This window comes from Hemicordylus capensis, chromosome 1, assembly GCF_027244095.1.
Source record: "Hemicordylus capensis ecotype Gifberg chromosome 1, rHemCap1.1.pri, whole genome shotgun sequence".
In the NCBI taxonomy this organism is placed as follows: Eukaryota; Metazoa; Chordata; class Lepidosauria; order Squamata; family Cordylidae; genus Hemicordylus; species Hemicordylus capensis.
The window spans coordinates 100,126,688-100,146,140 of NC_069657.1; the positions used below are offsets into that span (position 1 = coordinate 100,126,688).

General features: G+C 42.6%; 1 protein-coding gene across 2 annotated transcripts in view; it reads right to left on the minus strand.

Moving 5' to 3' along the window:
• The window catches only part of TPCN2 (two pore segment channel 2), a 53,594-nt gene that overhangs the window by 18,911 nt on the left and 15,230 nt on the right, over window positions 1-19,453 (minus strand). For both annotated transcript variants that reach the window (XM_053286653.1, XM_053286652.1), the window contains 9 exons: window positions 16,814-16,901; window positions 15,748-15,813; window positions 13,118-13,182; window positions 5,072-5,169; window positions 4,891-4,972; window positions 4,681-4,767; window positions 2,867-2,986; window positions 1,845-1,904; window positions 1,625-1,753 (listed from right to left, as the gene is read on the minus strand). In XM_053286653.1, coding sequence (XP_053142628.1) covers window positions 1,625-1,753; window positions 1,845-1,904; window positions 2,867-2,986; window positions 4,681-4,767; window positions 4,891-4,972; window positions 5,072-5,169; window positions 13,118-13,182; window positions 15,748-15,813; window positions 16,814-16,901 — 795 coding nt within the window. The remainder of the gene's footprint in view (window positions 1-1,624; window positions 1,754-1,844; window positions 1,905-2,866; window positions 2,987-4,680; window positions 4,768-4,890; window positions 4,973-5,071; window positions 5,170-13,117; window positions 13,183-15,747; window positions 15,814-16,813; window positions 16,902-19,453) is intronic.

Here is a 19,453-nt window from a genome sequence, read left to right on the forward strand (position 1 = left end):
GGGAAGCAGTTCAAATGATCCCACAGCTGGGATCATTTTTTTCTGGGAAGAAAGATCAAGTTTAGCAGTAAGCAGGCTAGGCCCACGCCCGGAGTCCTGAAGTGTTAAGGAAAAAAGATCTAGAACAAAATTTAGCTGAATATAACGTATGCATAATTTTGATTCCCTTTGCACCTAGGAGAAGAGAGGGGAATTAGCTCAAAAGGTAGAGTGCTCGCTTAGCATGTGAGAGATAGTTAGTTAGTTAGTTAGTTATTAGATAGTGGGATCAATGCCCACATTCTAAAAAGAGGAGAGCTGGTCTTGTGGTTGTTGTGCTGTCAAGTTGGTGTCGACTCCTGGCAACCACAAGAACAGCCCTGCTGGATCAGGCCCATGGCTCATCTAGTCCAGCATCCTGTTTCACAGAGTGGCCCACCAGATGCCACTGGGAGCCTACAGGCAGGCGTTGGGGGCTTGCCCTCAACCACAGAGCTATGTGTTTTCTTTGGTAGACTACAGGAGGGGTTTACCACTGCCATCTCCCACACAGTATGAGATGATGTGATATAGGTGTTTCCCATAGTCCGGGAAACATAACAGCAGGGATTCAAACCAGCAACCTCTTGCTCCCTAGGCAAGTTACTTTCCCGCTGCACCATTAGGTGATTCGGTCTTGTGGTAGCAAGCATGAGTTGTCCCCTTTGCAAACAGGATCTGCCATGGTTTGCATTTGCATGGGAGGCATCTGTGAGCACTGTAAGATCCCCTTAGGAAATTGGCTGCTTCTAGGAAGAGGATCTCCATGCTTGCATGCAGAAGGTTCCAAGTTCCCTCCCTGCCATCTCCAGATATGGCTGAGAGAGACTCATGCCTGCAGCCTTGGAGAAGTCGCTGCCAGACTGTGTAGGAAATACCAAGTTAGATGGACTAATGGTCTGACTCGGTATAAGGCAGTCTCCTATGTTCCTAAGCCCATATAGAAGCTCTCTGTCTTTATTGGGACTTTACCTGGCAGCTCTTCGCCCTAAATCAGTGACAACAAGTTAGAATTTGCAAAATACAGTGGTTCTCAAACGTCAAATGAGTGTTCCTTTTCCAAGTGCATGTCTCCAGCTTCCAGGTATGACCAGGAGTTCTACCCTCCGAGACATACTTACAACTGTAGTCACCCTCAAGCCAAATTATGAGTGCTCTCCCCACTGACTGGAACACATTCTTATTCTGCAGTGAGGCTCACATTGAACATAATGTGCCTCTGTCAATGTAAAGCTCGGAAAAAACTAGAGGGTTCATTCAATGACATTACATGTTCATTCACTGACCATGCTCCCCACCCCCCCAACCCACCCCCCACCCCACCCCAAGAAAGCAGAATACAACTGTTTTCATGATTCATAAAGCTATCCTCACTATAGTACTGCAACAGATGGAGTGGGAATTGGACTGTCCTAACACTGCCGACAAGAAGTTGTTCTCAGATTAGGCAATGTTATATAAAGAGCATGGCCAATGTGAAGTCATATTTCCAAGCTCTTATCCTTATTTTACCCTGTCAACTCTCAACCAGACAAGAAGTCGTCAGGTTGTCAGCAGCCCACTTTATTGTTCAAGGACAAAATGGATGTTATTCAGCAACACTTACCAGCAGAACTATAGTCAGAAGTCCATCAAAGATGTTGCTTGGATAGGATAAATATCTTTTTAACCCCAGTGCCAATATTTTCAACAACATTTCCAGCAGATAGCAGAGAACAAAGAAACAGTTTAAAACCTTGAAAAGACAGAATTAAAATGTAATTTAAAAATTGAACTTTAAAAAAACCAAACACTGGAAGAGTCATACCAAGTTGTGCGTTTCTTACCCCTAAAAGGAAGTCATCCTGCTCAGCAGGAGACTTATCTGCATCTATCACCAAGATGACCTGTGGGGGGAAATGGTCACTGGTTATCAGGTGTCAACAACTTTGCCCCTTCCTTGAAGAGAATAACCTGAAAACAGTGGGGCACCAGCTGGTAATCTCCAGGCTGGACTACTGCAATGCACTTTAGGTAGGGCTGCCTTTGTATGTCATTTGGAAACTTCAGTTAGTTCAAAATGTGGCAGCCAGATTGGTCTCTGGGGTATCCCAGAGAAGCCACAGTTGTACTGGCTGCCGATACGTTTCCAAGCAAAATACAAAGTGCTGGTTATTACCTTTAAAGCCCTGAATGGCTTGGGTCCATGGTACCCAAGTGAGCACCCTTCTCTACAAGATCCCCACTGATCACTGAGATCATCAGGAGGGGTCTGTCTTTGGGTGCCACCGGTTCATCTGGGAACGACCTGGGATAGGGTCTTCTCTGTTGCCACCCCTAAGTTGTGGAATGCACTTCCTGTGGGTATGAGAGGATCACCTTCCTTACAGGTCTTCAGGAGAGCCTTAAAGTCTCTCTTTAAGAGTCTAAAAACCCATCTATTTAGCCTGGCTTTTAATGATATCTAGTTTTAGTTTTAATTTTAATCCGGTTCAAATGTGTGTGTGTTTTAATTTTAATCGTTACGTATTTCTGATTTTAGTGTGAACCGCCCTGAGCCATTTTAGGAAGGGTGGTATATAAATCTAATGAATGAACAAATGAATGAATGATCAAGGTGTCAAATATCAGGTGTCAAGTCAAGTTTAACTATAGCATTATAAAGTGCTCATTCATCCTATCCAGGTATCAACTATATTTCCAAGGGATACTGTGTAATGATGGTTTGTCAAACTGATCTCCTGGAAGGAATGGTTCCTAGTACACTTTGAGACGGTCTTCAAGACCACAAGGAAAACAGCAGAGAAAAATGACCAACACGGGAGGTTTCTAAAAACTTTCAACACATGGTGAATAGCGTGTTACTTACACAGACACAGAAAATGTTTGCGAGAGCTACAGCATTCCCCAAATACTCAAAGTAGTGATGACCAAAGATAAACTGAAGCCTCTGTAGAAAAGGTGACTGGTAATCTGGCCTGGGAGGATGCTGAAGGGAGGGAAAAGGCATATAAAACCCTTGTTGAGATGGCCTATTGTTTCATGATGTCTTCAAGAATGCAGAGGCCGGAGAATTAACTCAGTGCATACACATCATGGAGGTCTGTTAATGGATGTTCTCATAGCACGCTTGCAGCCCCTGCTTTCAGGGATCTGAAATCTCTTTTCAGACACTGAGGAGGAAATGGTAGCCTAGCAGCATGACAGAACTAAATGCAGGACAGCCTCCCAATACCCACAAGCACAGTAAAAACACAAACGAGTTTGAAATACAGGAACACAAGGAAGGACCAGAAAATGAAAGACAGCTACCAAGAGCACAACCAATATCTTGCCAGCAGTTTGAAATCTCCCTGTTGTATTCCAGAATTCAAAGTGCCCGCCCTTTAAAGACCTGCATGGCTTGGAATCAAGCCCATACACTGCAGTCCTGTTCAGAAGCTCTCCTCCGGGTATCCCTGCCAAGTTGAGGGTCTTTATTCTTTGTAACACCCTGCCACAAAAACACCATTCCCTAGGGCAGCTCACCTGACACTTACTTTGATGGCCTTTTGCCAGCTTTGTGTTTCCCCAGTCCCTTTAATCTTTTATCATCTGGCCAAGTTGTTCTTAACACTGTAATCCTGCTCTTTTGTTCTGTCCTTAATTGCCACTGTATATTTCATTGCAGTTACTGGCCAGCTTGCTGACTGACCATGCAGAGGTGCTGAATGCAAAGCACCTCCACAGCATTTAGTAATGCAGAGTCCAGCTGAGGGTGAAAGGGGCATTTTCACCGATCTTTCCTTCATCTGGAAGTGCTCTTTAACACCCCTAAATATACTTCTGAGTGTCACACAGCCCTCAGGGACACATTTATAGGTGTTAAAGGGTGATTACAGGGAAAGTAGAGATGGACAAAAATAGCCCACACCCCTGCCCACACAGCAGGAAAACGTCACAGTAGCCAACATGCTAATTAACAGTGCAGAGGAGCACCTCTGCAGGGTTTAGTAATCTTTACTAAACACTGCAGAGATGCTCCTCCACGCTGCTAATGAGCACATTGGCCACTGTTTTTAATATTTGTCATTGTAAGCAGCCCTGATAATATACATAAAAGTGAGACTACATTTTAAATCAAAAATGAAAATACAACTGAGAAGCCTGGAATTGCGGAGCCTTATTCATATTTATTCCCATTCATTACACTCAAGTTATTTTTTGGAAAAAGAATGGACGCAATCGAAGACTCCTCTGCATTATAGTACAGTGCCAAATTCGATGCATTTTTTAGAGTAAGCTTTTCAGAAGACTGAATTTACCACCTACTGAAGGTGGTAAAGCAGGAGTGTGTGTCAGGTTTCTGCTACCCTCCCTCCACTCAACATATCATATGCTGAATGTTGCATTTGAACTGAATTGTGTGTGTTTATCTATACACAGGATATCCCAAACTCATAATTCATTTCCAGTTTGGAAGGGAAGGGATGACTGTGGTGTCAGGAAGATAAAGTATAAAATAATCCGTCGAGTTCGGTTTGAATTTACATTTTAGACTGGTAAGGGCAGAGAGAATGAGTGCAAACCTCAGACTTGCTCAACTCCTGCTACCACACGACTGTACTCTCAGCAAAGTAGTGTCTAAACAGGGTTCACTTTGTCTAACCATCATAAATATGTAAGGACCAGCCAAGCCCATACCTCTTTAACTTTAGGTTTGCCAAGTTCATCAAAGAGTGTCTGGAACTGAGCAGCTGACAATCCTCCCTGAGGACACGACTCCAGCTTCTGAGTATGCAAGAGAAACAAGAAACAAGTTGTTAAATACACATATTTCATGTGTCAGTAAAATTGACAATCTTTAAACAGACAGTAAAGACAATTTTATTTAAAAAGAAATGCCATTCCTACCCTAATGATTGCTTCCTTGCAGTAGGAATCCATTTTTACTTTCTGCAGTAATTGCAATAGGGTATCAGATTGGACACACAAGCTAAGTAAACAAAGGCAAAATGAGTGAGAGGGGATAATTAACTTTCTCCCCAGATGTGCGACTTACAGAATGGTGCTATGACGGTAGCTGTTTACTTACATATTCTTATTGAGACATGTCTCCTTCAGAGAGCAAAGAACTTCAAATGCAGCTCGGATTCCTAAGCATCTCCGAAAGAGTGAGGATTGAACTGATTTCTAAACATGAAAGAAACAACAACAAAATAGCAGAAAGATGTATGCACAGGAACAAAGAGAAATTGAGAGGATGCATCGTGTCTCAAAACTCTTACACCAAGCACACTATAAGCTAATGATCTAGGGTTGAGGCAAGCAGTCACTATGGAAATCACCATCATAAGTACCTGACAAAACACCACCACGCTTTATTTATTTAATGGATTCCAGACTTCCCTTCTTGTAAATGGCTCATGACAACAAATTCATGGACTATAAAATATCACAAAACAACATTAAAACTCTACTAAAAACAGCACAGAAGATCAAAACACACTGGCTGTTATAACCATCAAAATTAAATGACTTTGTGAAACAAGAATGTTTTCTATTTCTATTCCAAAACAAAGAGACACCAGCCTCTAGGAATGGCATTCCAAAGTGGAGGTGTCCTCACCAAGAAGACGACCTTATCAGTGTGCAGCCACCAAACAGATTTCACTGAAAGGCAGACCAAAAAGAACCTGGTCTCAAGGCTCATAAAGAAAAAGGTGGTCCCTGAGGTGTGGTATGTTTACATGTTGCTGTACTTAAAGATAAAGCTACATAAGATAAGATATTCTGTTGTCAGAGAAGGTGGAGAGCAGTTGAAACGAAATATGTGAATCTTGCTATGGCCAGAACTGGCTGGTTAGTAACCAGAAACAGAAAAGAACACTACCCAATCCTGTATCTATCAATATACAACATGTTCCACCAGATATCATGGTTAGGAATTACAGTGAGAAATTAGCAATTATCTTGGTGAGACAATATGGGTGAGTTCATAGATACAAGTTGAGATTAGTTGAATGTGTTAGGCATTGATCACAAATCAGAGATGAAGCTCTCTTATCACTACAAACACACGCATTAGACACAGTTCACACATTCATCAGAGAGCTGACAACTGAAGAGACAAGTGAGTAATGTGGTATTTAAATAGTGCACATGCACTGGGGATGTGCAAAACATTTTGAAAAGTTTCAACTCAAAAGGGACCATTTAGAATGTTTCGAGCTCAAAAGAAAATTCCCTTTAAATAAAGGGCCTGTTTTGAGCTGCACCAAAACAACTCTGTTTCAAGTTGAAACATTTCGACGTTTCAAGCACCATTCTGGAGGCATGTTTTCCCCTTGCTGATTGGTTTTCTGGCACTGGCTTCTGCATGGCTTGCAGTCTCCTTGGTTCTTGGTTGGCTTATTATACAAATCAAGTGTTGCCATGGACAACCGTGCCCCCATGGGCTGGGGAAAGAGGGAACCCAAAAGGAGGAAGTTTCAAAATGTATTCAAGGGGACCAGGAGGTAGAGAGAGCTCTTATAATTATTCTCATGGTAAGAGTCTAGAAGCTTTGTTTCTTGACATACCATTAGTCGAGCATGAGGGAGCATGACTCTGTTGCTCCTCCTGGACCTCTCAGCGTCTTTCGATACCATCAACTACAGTATCCTTCTGGGTCATCTTTCTGGGTTGGGACTTGGGGGCATGGTTGCACGGTGGCTCCGATCCTACCTGGAGGGTCATATTCAGAAGGTAGTGCTGGAGGATGCTGCTCCACCTCTTGTCCTTTGGCATATGGGGTGCCACAGGGATCTATTCTGCCCACTTTGCTGTGTAACATCTATGTGAAACTTCTGGGAGGGGTCATTCGTAGGTGTGCGCTGCCGTCAATATGCTTATGACACCCAGCAATACCTATCTTTTAAATCAGCAGACATCAGAGAGGCAGTGAATGCCTCTGGAGAGGGGTTTGGAGTTTGTTCTGGACTGAATGGGAGCAAACAAGCTGAAACTAGGTAAGATAAAAGAGCTCTGAGTTGGCAAAACTGATCATCCAAGTCCAAGTAAAACTGATCATCCAAGACCAGGTAAATCTGGTCTTAGATGGGGTCAAATTCCATCTGAAAGACAAAGTCTGCAGCTTGGGAGTGTTTCTGGACCCAACGCTGTCCTTGGAGGCAAAGGCAGTGGCAGTGTGCAGAGGTTCTTTTTACCAGCTATGAATGGTACACCAGCTGTGACCCTACTTGGAGAAGTCGGACCTGACCTCAGTCACTCATCCGGATTGGACTACTGCAATGAGCTCTACATGGGGCTGCCCTTGAAGATGGTTTGGAAGATTCCGCTGGTCCAGAATGCTGCTGCAAGGATGCTCGTGGGCGCAAGTCACTTTATTATTTATTTATTTAGTGCATTTTTATACTGCCCTAACCCAAGGTCTCCGGGCAGTTCAAAACAAATAAAAACAAAACATTAAAATCAATTAAATATTAAAAATAGCTTAAAACAAATCAATAAATAATCCAAAATTTACAAAGTTACAAAGTTAAAAAGCTAAGAGGCCTGGGTGAAAAAATAAGTCTTTAGAGACTTTTTAAAAGCTGCTAGAGATGGGGAGACTCTTATTCCCATGGGAAGCGTGTTCCAAAGTCTCAGGGCGACAACAGAGAAGGCCCGTCCCTGGGTGGCCACCAGATGACATGAAGGTAGCCACAGATGAGCCTCCCCTGATGTACGCAGTGGATGATGGCGATCATGCAGAAGAAGACGCTCTCTTAAATACCGTGGGCCTAAGCTGTTTAGGGCTTTATAGGTTATAACCAGCACTTTGTATTTTGCCCGGAAACTTATTGGCAGCCAGTGCAACTCCTGTAATATAGGAGTAATATAGTCTCCTCAAGATGACCCGGAGACCAACCTGGCTGCTGCATTTTGTACTAATTGCAGTTTCCGGACTACGTACAAATGCAGCCCCACATAAAGTGCATTGAAGTAATCAAGTCTGGAGGTTACCAACAAGTGTACTACTGTTTTGAGATCATGAACCTCAAGAAACGGACGCAGCTGGCATATCAACTGAAGCTGATAGAAAGCACTTCTGGCCACTGCCTCAACCTGGGGAACCAGGGAAAGGTGTGGATCCAGAAGCACTCCCAAACTGCGTACCGGTTCCTTCTGAGGAAGTGTGACCCCATCTAGAACAGGTAGATCAATATCGCTTCCCAAGTGACAACCCCGCACAGTAAGTACCTCCGTCTTGTCTGGATTCAGTCTCAGTTTGTTATCCCTCATCCAACCCATTACTGCTTCCAAGCAGGCATTCAGGGAGGATATGCCTTCTCCTGATGATGTTGACAAGGAGAAATAGATTTGAGTGTCATCAGTATGCTGATAACACCCAGCACCAAATCTCCAGATGATCTCTCCCAACGGTTTCATGTAGCTATTAAAAAGCATTAGAGACAGTATGGAACCCTGAGGGACCCCATATAAAAGCTCAAATTTTGAAGAGCAACAGTCTCCAGGCAACACCATCTGGGATCTACCAGAAAGATAGGAGCGGAACCACTGCAAAGCAGTGCCTCCCACCCCCAACTCCCTCAGATGATCCAGAAGGATACTATGGTTGATAGTATCGAAAGCTGCTGAGAGATCCAAAAGGACCAACAGAGTCACACTTCCTCTGTCAAGTCCCAACTGGAGATCATCCATCAGGCTGACCAAGGCAGTCTCCACCCCATAGCCCATCCGAAAACCAGTTTGAAATAGGTCTAGATAGTCAGTTTCCTCCAAGACTGCCTGGAGCTGGGAGGCCATCACCCTCTCAGTTACCTTGCCCAGCCATGGAAGGATGGAGACAGGACTATAGTTGCTTAACTTTGAGGGATCCAATGCAGGATTCTTCAGAAGAGGTCTAGTGATTGCCTCCTTAAGACAAGGAGGAATCCTGCCCTCCCTTAGAGAAGCATTTATAATATGGAATTATAATAGTATAAACTCGATAGTATAAGCCATGTTGGACAAGGGTCAAGAGAACAGGTGGTAGGCCACACTGTTCCAAGCAGCTTGTTCACATCCTCAATAGTCACAAACTTTAACTGATCCAGCTTTATCACATGAGTTATTGGGGAACACCTCTGCATCAGACACTGCAATAACTGTGGCGTCTAAATCTAGATCGACCCGTATACGAGAGTCTTTGTCCACAAAAAACTCATTAAAAGCATCACAGCGGGCAACTGATGGTTCCAAATTCGAATTCAAGGGAACAGGGGGCCCTTCTAGCCCCCTCACAACCCTGAATAGCTCTGCTGGACAAGAGCCTGCGGAAGCATTATGGGCAGAAAAGAAACATTTCTTTGCTGCACGTATAGCCAAAGCATAGATCTTTAAATGTGCTTGTGTCGCAATCTGTCGGATTTGAGTCGAGTCTTCCTCCACTTGCGCTCCAGTCGTCTACCTTGCTGCTTCAGCTCCCGCAGATCTTCTGTATACCAAGGAGCCATTTGTGAAGCAGGTTGGAGCGGACGCTTAGGAGCGATCATGTCTATTGCCCTGGTGAGCTGATTATTCAAATTCTCCACCAGGGCATCAACCGGATCGCCAGCAAGGCCAACATTAAATCCTTCCAAGGCTTCTTGGAATCCTATTGGATCGAATAACCTTTCTGGACAGACCATTCTAATAGGTCCCTCACCCCTACAGAGGTGGGACGCAACTGTGAGTCCGAACTTAACCAGATAGTGGTCCATGACAATGGGGAAATCACAGGAGTCCCCACCCACGGAACACTACCCTGATCAGAATGAAAGATCAGATCAAGAGTATGACCAGCAACATGTGTCGATCCAGAGACTACTTGGGATAGGCCCATAGTTGCCATGGCCGCTATGAACTCCTGAGCTGCACCAGACAACCCGGTCCCGAAGTGGATACTGAAGTCCCCCAGCACCATAAGCCTGGGGGACTCCAACGCCAAACCCGAGACCAAGTCTGCGAGCTCAGTTAGGGACTCTGTTGGGCAGCGGGGTGATCGGTACACCAACTGAAGTCCCAATCTATCCCTGGTCCCCAAACGTACGTACACACATTCAATATGATCAGACACTCTGATAGGGATCCTGGTAAGGGAAATATTATCCTTAAAGACCACAGCTACCCCACCTCCCCACCCACACTCCCTTACTATCAGTATCTGGCCACCTGGCAGGGAAGTTCACAGTATCAAACGGAGCTGCAGAAACAAGATACGGCTCGGACACAGTTCTTCTTTATCAGGCTGGGCTGCAAGCTGTCGACACAAAAGTTGACAAACGTTGCTTTCCAGCAGTGAATAGAAAGCTGGTGACGTAATTTATAGTGCAAGCCGAGAGCTCCCAGCTGGCAGGAATTCAAGGCTTGTCAGCCCTCTGAAAGAGGCGTTTACTCCTCCTGATAGTTTCAAGCTGAGTTCTTCACCTTGTAATACGCCTCTGTTGTGGAGTCAGTGGAGGTTGCTTGCATAGCTCCTCTTCTGATTGGTCCGTCACGGTTTCTGCTGTCTCAGGTTGTTGTGCCTGCTCTGAATCATCTGCCTCAGCCGTTTCTTGGAAACTGACAGCCAGGCTCTGCCCCTCAGACACCCCGGCATCGGCTGGAAAGTTGACAGCTTCCCCTTCCTCCTCGCTGTCTGAGATCGAAGGCGTGACACTTACCTGCTCCTCTACAGAGTACCCTGGAGGGAGAAGCCGGGCCCAAACTGGGCCCCCAGCCTCTCCCAACCAAGTCTCTGTAATACACACCAGGTCAGCCCATTCATCCCTGAACAAATCATGGATTATTTCAGATTTGTTTTGGACTGACCTGGCATTACAAAGGAGCAAGACAAGGTTCTGTGGGTTGTTGGCATTGCTCTCCAAGGTCAAAGAGCTGGCAGGGCAGCCGGAAGGAGAAGCCGCTATTAAGTTTCTGATTTCCCTTCCCCTGCAATGGCCTGCTGACCTGCCAACATAACTTCTTCTATTCCCCACCACCACTGGAATAGCTGCACCGAGACTTTTATCTGCTGCTTATATCTTGTAGATGTTTTATCTGCTGCTTATATCTTGTAGATTTATCTATATCTATATCTATATCTATATCTATATCTATATCTATATCTTTTTAAATAACTTCTAATCTGAAACTTGTTTTTAAAATGTTATTTTTAAAATTTTAAAAAGTTTTAGCCTGGTAGTTTAACTTAACTTGTCTTACAGTTAGTCTTATTTTAAATTTTATCTGTTTTATTAATGTTGTGAGACACCCCGAGCAGTAGTGTACTGGAGGGGCAAGGTATAAATATTTTTAATAAATAAAATATGCAGTTATTTCAGCACTGAGAACAAAGCATGCTGCTGGCTTTCTTGCAGACACAGATTACTGTTATTTAATAGTAATAAATAATAATAATAAATGATTATGATGATGATGATTACAAATTACCAGCAAGCAAAAATTAGTGGAATCATCCGACTGAGAAGGTCACAGAAAATGAAGAGGCAAAAATTCTTTGGGATTTTCGAATACAAACTGATAGGCATTTAGCGCACAATACCCATGATCTAACAGTCATCGAGAAGAAGCAGGTTCTGATAATTTATACTGCAATCCCAGAGGATAGACAAGTTGACGAAAAACAATTGGAGAAAATAACTAAATACAAGGATCTTCAGATTGAAATTGAGCAGCTTTGGAAAAAGAAAACAATAATGGTGCCAACAGTTGTTGGTGCCCTTGGTGCAATACCAAAAGAACTTGAACACCATCTCAACACCTTGGGCATCAATAAAATTACAACACATCAACTACAGAAGGCCACACTACTCAGAACAGCACGAACACTATCTTTCATTTTTCTTTAGTTATCCTAGACCCTTGGAAAGGGCCCAATAGTTAGAGTACCAAATCCAGTCAATAACATCTGGTAGACTGTGTGTAAATAGCATAATAATAAACTTTATTTGTCAGCCACCCCATAACAAATTGTTCTTTATGCGGCTCATAACACAGTACAGGTCTTATCTAGACTGCTTGGGACCAGAAGTGTTTTGGATTTTGGAATATTTTCATAATGCGATATCTTGGGCATGGTAGCCAAGTCAAAACACGAAAGGTTACTGTATTTTACATTATGAGCATGCACTCTTTGCTCTCTCTTGCAACGCAGGGATGGAGAAGCCCCCTTTGCTGCCTAATGCCAGCGAAAGGCCACTTTAAGGGTTAACCTGAGGGAGTCCAGGTTCCTAGAGAGGCGACTGGGAAGAAACATTCGGCACAGGTGCCTTCCCTTCCGCCCCCTCCCCCTAGAAAGGAGCCTTTGTGGCTTTTCCTGACCGTGAGATCTGCAGCCCCACCTTAAAGAAGAGAACTGCTGCCAATGTGGTTGGAGTGTGTGGGGACCCCAGAGCTGTGGGTGGAGGCGATGCAAGGGAGGAAAGCAGGGAGTGGGCTTGGGATGAAAGAACCAGGGAAGAAATGTCCCGGGTGGGCAATGAGGGGGATGTGTGCAGCCTTCTGAAATAAGGAAGTTTTGACTGCATGTTTATAAGCAGCAAAACTAGGAATCTGCGAGCGAGCGAGCTGAGGCGTTTTGTTTTTGTTACAGCATGGTGTCTGGATTTTGCAGCATTCCGGATTTCGGATGTCCGGATAAGGGACACTCAAACCGTATGTTCAATTTCAGTTTTTCTATTAGATAGTATCTCCTTTACTAACACAGTGCCACATGGAAGTCATTTCCCTATGATGTCAAATGATCCAGCTGCAATTTGTGCGGGAATATCACAACCAGAGGCAGGATGAGCCAATCATTTGAGTCTTTCCCACTCAAATGGCCCTCTCTAAGGAGTGAGAAATCATGTGAAAAAGACACCCACAATGCATCCCATCCATGTGATTAGTGTTTTCAAACAATAGAGCACACAGTGTAACCGTGAAGTGGCAACCATGTGACAGTGTGCAAGTGGTATGGGAGCCAGTGTCAAAGCTGTACTTGCCTATGCCACTGTCCAATTGTTCTACCACTCAAAAGACCCTCAGGAATGTGGCCCCCAAAGTATGTATCTAGTGCACATTAGACTGAATTAGGATTCAACATTTACAGAAAACATACAATGGCTTTACTCACCAGAAGATATCCACGAAACTGATTGTATATTATTGCTATCAGCAAGTTCATCAGAAACAAGTTTCCTTTAAGAAAAGAAGTTTTTTTCATTTTCTTTTCACTAACATATGTTTACTCAAGTGTACACTGAACAGAGGGGACCACCTGAACTCCTTATCAGCCAAGAATTTGAGAAGAAACAACAATAATAGAAATTTCTAAGGGGAGCTGGTCAAATAGGAATGTACCAAGATTATCCCACCATCTTAAAAGCTGTTGGTTCTGGTTTGTTTTTAGAATAATAGGAACCTTATTCAGTTTTAAAAACTGGCTTGGATGCATAACTATCGTAGGACTAATTTAAAATTTGTTGGATTTGAAGTGACTAACATAGAGTAGAAGATATTTCCTTTTGCCTTGTCCATATATGCCTTCAGTTCCTTCGTTGGCACAGAAACCTTCACCAGCTCCCACCACAACAGTAGGAGATATTCCCTACAGGTACTAGGATTCTAGCATTTGGTACCATCTTCTGTTGGAGCTAACTCCCAATTTTTAAAAATAAAAATTTCTTTCTATCCTTCAAGCAAGTTGTTTAGCCCTCTTTTAATGTGTAAAATAGAACAATGACTTCCAGAATCGAGCAAACGCGTTTCAATGTCCAAACACCATTATCAATACAGCATTGATAATGGTGTGTGGACAATGAAACGTGTTTGCTTGATTTTGGAAGAGCTGTCACTGTTTGTTTTATTCTATTTTACACATTAAAGAGGGCTAAAAAAAACTTTCTTGAAGAGCAGAGTATTTGTATATCATCACCATTATATTGTCTTATTCAGCGTTTCTATTTTAATTTCAACGATTATCCAGTATTCTGCACTACAATCTCTTCCCAGAGATTAATGAGTTATCCTCCTTTAAACAAAATTGGCTTCACGTACACATTTACTTGCATTGGCCTGGCTTTCTTGCCAGCTACTTTTTATGGTTACCAGCAGCCCTCTCCCTCTTCTAAATTCCCTAAGCCTGCCAAAGAACTGTGGTCAGCAGATCAGTCTCATTTCATCTGTGCAGGAGGCTATGAAAAAGGCAAGAAGCACAACATCACCTTACTTTCTCCATAGCCCCACACAAAATACAACAAGACCCTTATCCCTCCCTCAAGTCTTTTACACATGCCAGGCGGCCAAGGGGGAGGAAATGGGTCTGATCTCCTGTGACCACCTGCAAATGGCCTAAGATAAGAGGGAAGTGGTTGTCACCAGCCATGTGGCCCTTCCATTCTTCCCACTCTTCTCCTGAGCAGGAAAAATCCTTTTTGGATGCTCTCTTCTTTTCCTTTGCAAGCTTCCAAATGAACTCTTTCACTGGGTATTCCACACACACACACACACACACACCCCGAGAATCTAGGACTTGCAGATCTCTGCTGGTTCTCATGCCACATCACAAACTGCTTTTGAAATTCCCTTTCACTTCCCAAAGCAGTCTCCCATGCAGCATGCTGGGAACTGCTATTTGAGGAAAGCAAAACAAAAGCCTCCTTAGGAACATGCCTCATTTACCCAGGAAACCAAGCTTCCTTTCCTTGATGCAACAAGTGGGCTGTTGCATCCAGGGTTGTGTATGGATTCTGGTGGTTTGGTTCGAATTCGAACAGAATTCTAACCGGACCGCAAGCTGGTCCGAGTCAAACCAGCTCCTGGTTCGGTCCGAGGGTCAAACTGGGGCGAACTGGTTTGATTCGGCTCGAGAGACATGTTTGTAAAGTGGAATCTGATAAGGATTCCCCTTTACAAACAAAGGGGTGAACCTGCCTGCCTTTAAAATACACCTAATGGGGGTGGCAAGAGGGCACCTCGGCTGCGACACGGCTCCTCCGAACTGGGTCCGGCACTCCAGTGCTGCCCAGTTCCGGCCTCTGGGCATGCGCAGAGACCATTTGTGTGGCCTCTACACATGGGTGGAGGCCATTTGCGTCATCATGCAAATGGCCTCCGTGCATGCCATTTGTGTGACCTCCACAAAGGCATGCATGGAGGCCAGAACTAGGCTGTGCTGGTGCACCAGATATGGTTCAGAGGAGCCATACCATCTCCACTATCAAGGTGCTCTCTCAGCCCTACCCACCCACCCCCAAATCAGGAGTATTTTAAAGACAGGCAGGGTTTTCCCCTTTGCTTGTAAAGGGGAATCCTTACCAGATTTCCCTTTACAAGTATGTTCCTCGAACCGCCAAAATAGTTCCAAACTTTTTCCAGTTTGGCTCAAATTCAGATCAGCATCCCTTTTTTGGAGTCCAATCTAGTAAGTCCAAACCAGTTGAACTGAGCTGGTTCTATTTAAACCGGGTTAGAACAGAACCAGTTCTATAGTTGCATCCCACCAGAGGCAGCAGCCTCACTTAATAGATCTCAGTTGCCAGAGCAGCCAGTAGACTGTATATGTTGCTGCTGCTCTGCTACAACCTGTCTGTTTTAATGCATCTTTGCATTTAATGTATCTGTGTCTAAAACCAGTGTTGTACTTTTAATACTAAAGATCAAATTGTAATCATAGAGTTGTAATCAAACAAAATAAAAACAAATGTTAGCACCCACCAACTTGCTTAGCCATTTGTATTTTATTCAAAGAAGCATTCAACTCACCTATCACAGTGAAGAGTATAAAGAAGATGCTATAGGCTCGATTCTTAGAATATGCAGGAATCATCACTAAATAAGAATTTTAAATATGTTAGAAATGTGCCTGAAAGTCATAAAGTATAAACAAAATCATGAAAGAAGAAGATGACAGATGTACATAGCTTCAGTGGTGAGCATGCTCTGGAAGATTTTTCACTGCTGTTTAGATACACATTTTTACCCGGACTGGGCTAAGGGTAAACCTGTTCTTCTAGTTTTCAGCAGAAGCTGGTTTGCATCAATCATTTACAAAGCTGGATTACCCAGCGCAAAGGGGTATTAGCTTTTGTAACTGTATTTTTAGTGCGACAATTTTAGGAAAGCGCACTATAATACAAATATCAAAAAAAAATTTAAAAAATGCACTCAGATTACAAAACTACCTCCCCTTCCACGTATGGCTATTCTGTTAACTGGCCTTTGTGTCAATCACAAAACCATCTTCCTCCCTCTCCAAACAGTGTTTAAAAACCTGTGTGACTTTTTTAAAAAAATGCAAAAGGCAGCACACAAGCATTTGATCAGATAAACATGCTAGGCACTCGAGGGGTGTCCATGTGATTGGATAAACCAGACAGCATGCCCAAAGGGGGAGGAAATCCAGACAGCAAGCATAACATGGGAGGGAGGGTGAACAGAAATATTCATAGTAATAGTACAGGCAATTAGGATTTGATCCACATGTTGTTTTTACAGGAGCCAAGACAAGAGAGAGCCGAGCTCGCTCCACAGCCAACAAACCCACAACTGTTCTTGTTCCCAGGTGTGTCTGTCTTCACCCAAAAGTTCTTTAAAGAGTGAGGCACATATGTGGTGGCGGAGGAGAGTGCCTCCCATACTTCTATAGTAATGGATGAATCAAGCCTGTGAAAATGAAGCAATTTCCACCTACATTTCCAGGAAAGAGAGGCAGAAATATACAAAAATGTATAAGCCTCAAGAGTTTACCCAGTAATTTAAATTTTTTGACCAATATTCATTTTTATTATGTTAACTATTGGGGTAAGGGGGAGGGGGAAAGTATGCTTACCATCTGGATTATTTGCAGTTGTCAGCAATACCAGTAATGAAGTCAGTGAATCTGGTAAGTTGTGGAAATATCCCTGCCACTCCTTGTCCTGCCGATAGCCAGAAAGATTCAATAAGCAAAGTGATACTGAAGAGTGAACCAAAGCACTTAACAAGCAAACACAATCCCCAAACTGATGTTACTATCTACTTCAAGCACATGATGCCGCACAAGACTATGAGTCAAAGTAGGTTATGACTCCAGTAACTTGTGTTGCTCTAGCAGTCTTCAGAGACACAGGTGACTGCATAAGAAATGGTTAAAGAGAGAATCAAAAATGAGATGCAAATAAAGCACGGTACACAGCTATTTCTACAAGAGATACATGAAGTCTCAGTTTACACTCGCTTAGCAAGTCAAAGCAATTTAGAGGAGCAACAATGTGCTTCCCCTTAATGCTCACAATATGAGCATCTTCCAATAGTGTTCTGCTGTTTGAATGACAGGAATTAAGCTGGGATGGGATAATGTGACATAATATTCTATTATATATTTTGAAGAATTTGTTTGTGCAAAATAAAGGCACACTTTCTGATTGCCTAAAGGTAAAGTGTGCCGTCAAGTCGATTTCAACTCCTGGTGCCCACAGAGCCCTGTGGTTGTCTTTGGTAAAATACAGGAGGGGTTTACCATTGCCACCTCCTGCGCAGTATGAGATGATGCCTTTCAGCATCTTCCTATATCGCTGCTGCCTGATATAGGTGTTTCCCATAGTCTGGGAAACATACAAGTGGGGTTTCAAACTGGCAACCTTCTGCTTGTTAGTCAAGCAGTTCCCCACTGCGCCAGTTAAGGTGACTTTCCTGATTACCTACAAATACCAAACTTTGTGTGAAAAACCCCTGCCAATTAAATTAGCTGAATGCATTACTTTTTACATCAGAAATGCTTGGGGACATGTTTTTCAAAAATTGTAATTTTTTAGCAGAAATTCTAAATTAATAATCATATTTTAACTGTTATTGTTCTCAATTGATTTTTAGACACTCAGTATCAATAATTTCAGATCAATAATTCCAATACAAGATAATGCCCAAGAAAAGCAGATCTTTCTCAGATTCAAATTTAATTCATTTTAGATTTACCATATACATTTTATTGTATAATAACCATATAACATTTGAAGTTTAAATCCTAAAAATTTAAAACTGTTGTTTCACTTGCCTTTTGCAAGCACATTAATAAAAAATTCTTTTACATATATTTAATTTTTTAATTCTTCCTAGAAGTTCAATATACACAAAGTGATTTTGCCCAATCAATGATGGGCCTCACCTAAGGGTATTTAATATTTACTAGCTAATTACCAATTTGAGCATAGAAAAGTTTATATTTAAAATTTTACCGTAATAAAGTGGAAGTTTCAAAATTTCAAATAAATAATAGATTTGCAGAAAATCTCCCAGATATTTGAGATATGCGCTGAAGAATATTTTTCTAAGAATATTACTATGTATCCCACTAAGAGTTCAAAAATTAATTTTGGGGGATATAATTAGAAATTCAAACTTCCTCTCTGTGTGGAAAAAGGAATGGGAGTACATAAGCCTGAGGCGCAGAGGTATCCTACCATAACATGATTAAACTATGATTTATCATGATGTCTAAGCTAGGGGTGTGTAAATTAAATAAATAAACAAACAAACAAACTCTGATTAGTTTCTGAACAGTTTGCTAATGACTTCAATAGGCAAATTTCAATTCATTGTAAAATTTTAATTTCTTTTCAGAATCAGATGAAATTTGCAGGGATTTCATCTAAATAGGTTCTGGAATTTTCATTCTGGGGAAACTGATTATTTTCAAAGGTTTCAGCTAGTTCTATATAAGAAAAAGACAGTGATAAAGACACTTCAATTTTACGTAACTAAGGCCTGAGTCACACATTCATTTTTGAGTGTGGTGGTTTCTGTGTGATCAATTTACCATATCAGTTGTGCCAGGAGTGCAACTTATATAAAAATTTACCACACTGGACGGGAGGTTTTATGTGTGTAGTGTCTCTTGCACACATAGTCTGGTGGGGGCTTAGGATCAGTTCTACACAAATGAATCACTATGTAAAAACAAAGTGATAAACATCTGCGCACAGGATTTTTGTTTTTGTTTTTAAGAAGAAATTAGCCCTAAGTTACAAGATGATACAAGGGAGTAGGTTGAAAATTTACTGTTTCAGTCATAAAACCTTGATGTACTCTTGAAAGAGCACAGACAACAAAGCCTGGGGGGATGGGAAAGGAAAGGCTATAGCCCAGTATTTTAAGAATTGCACAGACTATACAGCAAAAAAATGGCAGAGAGATTTCTTGGCTTCACCTCTTAGCTCTCTACTGCACAGATGGAAAGCAAGACAGGGAGGGCTGGTTTGGACCATACTTTTCCAGCCCATGAGGGATACACTGAGCATGCCCACCATATTGTCTTCAGCGGATCCTGGCAGCCTCCTGGCATGTTCCTTTATCGCTTGTGGGGTTCTTCATTCAAATGGAACTCTACACTCAATCCAAATACTAGTTAGAGTTGCATGTAGAGCAGCTGTTCAAATGAACAGCCTTCCCCTTACAATAAAGGGATGTGCTGGGAGGGTGATGGGACATCCAC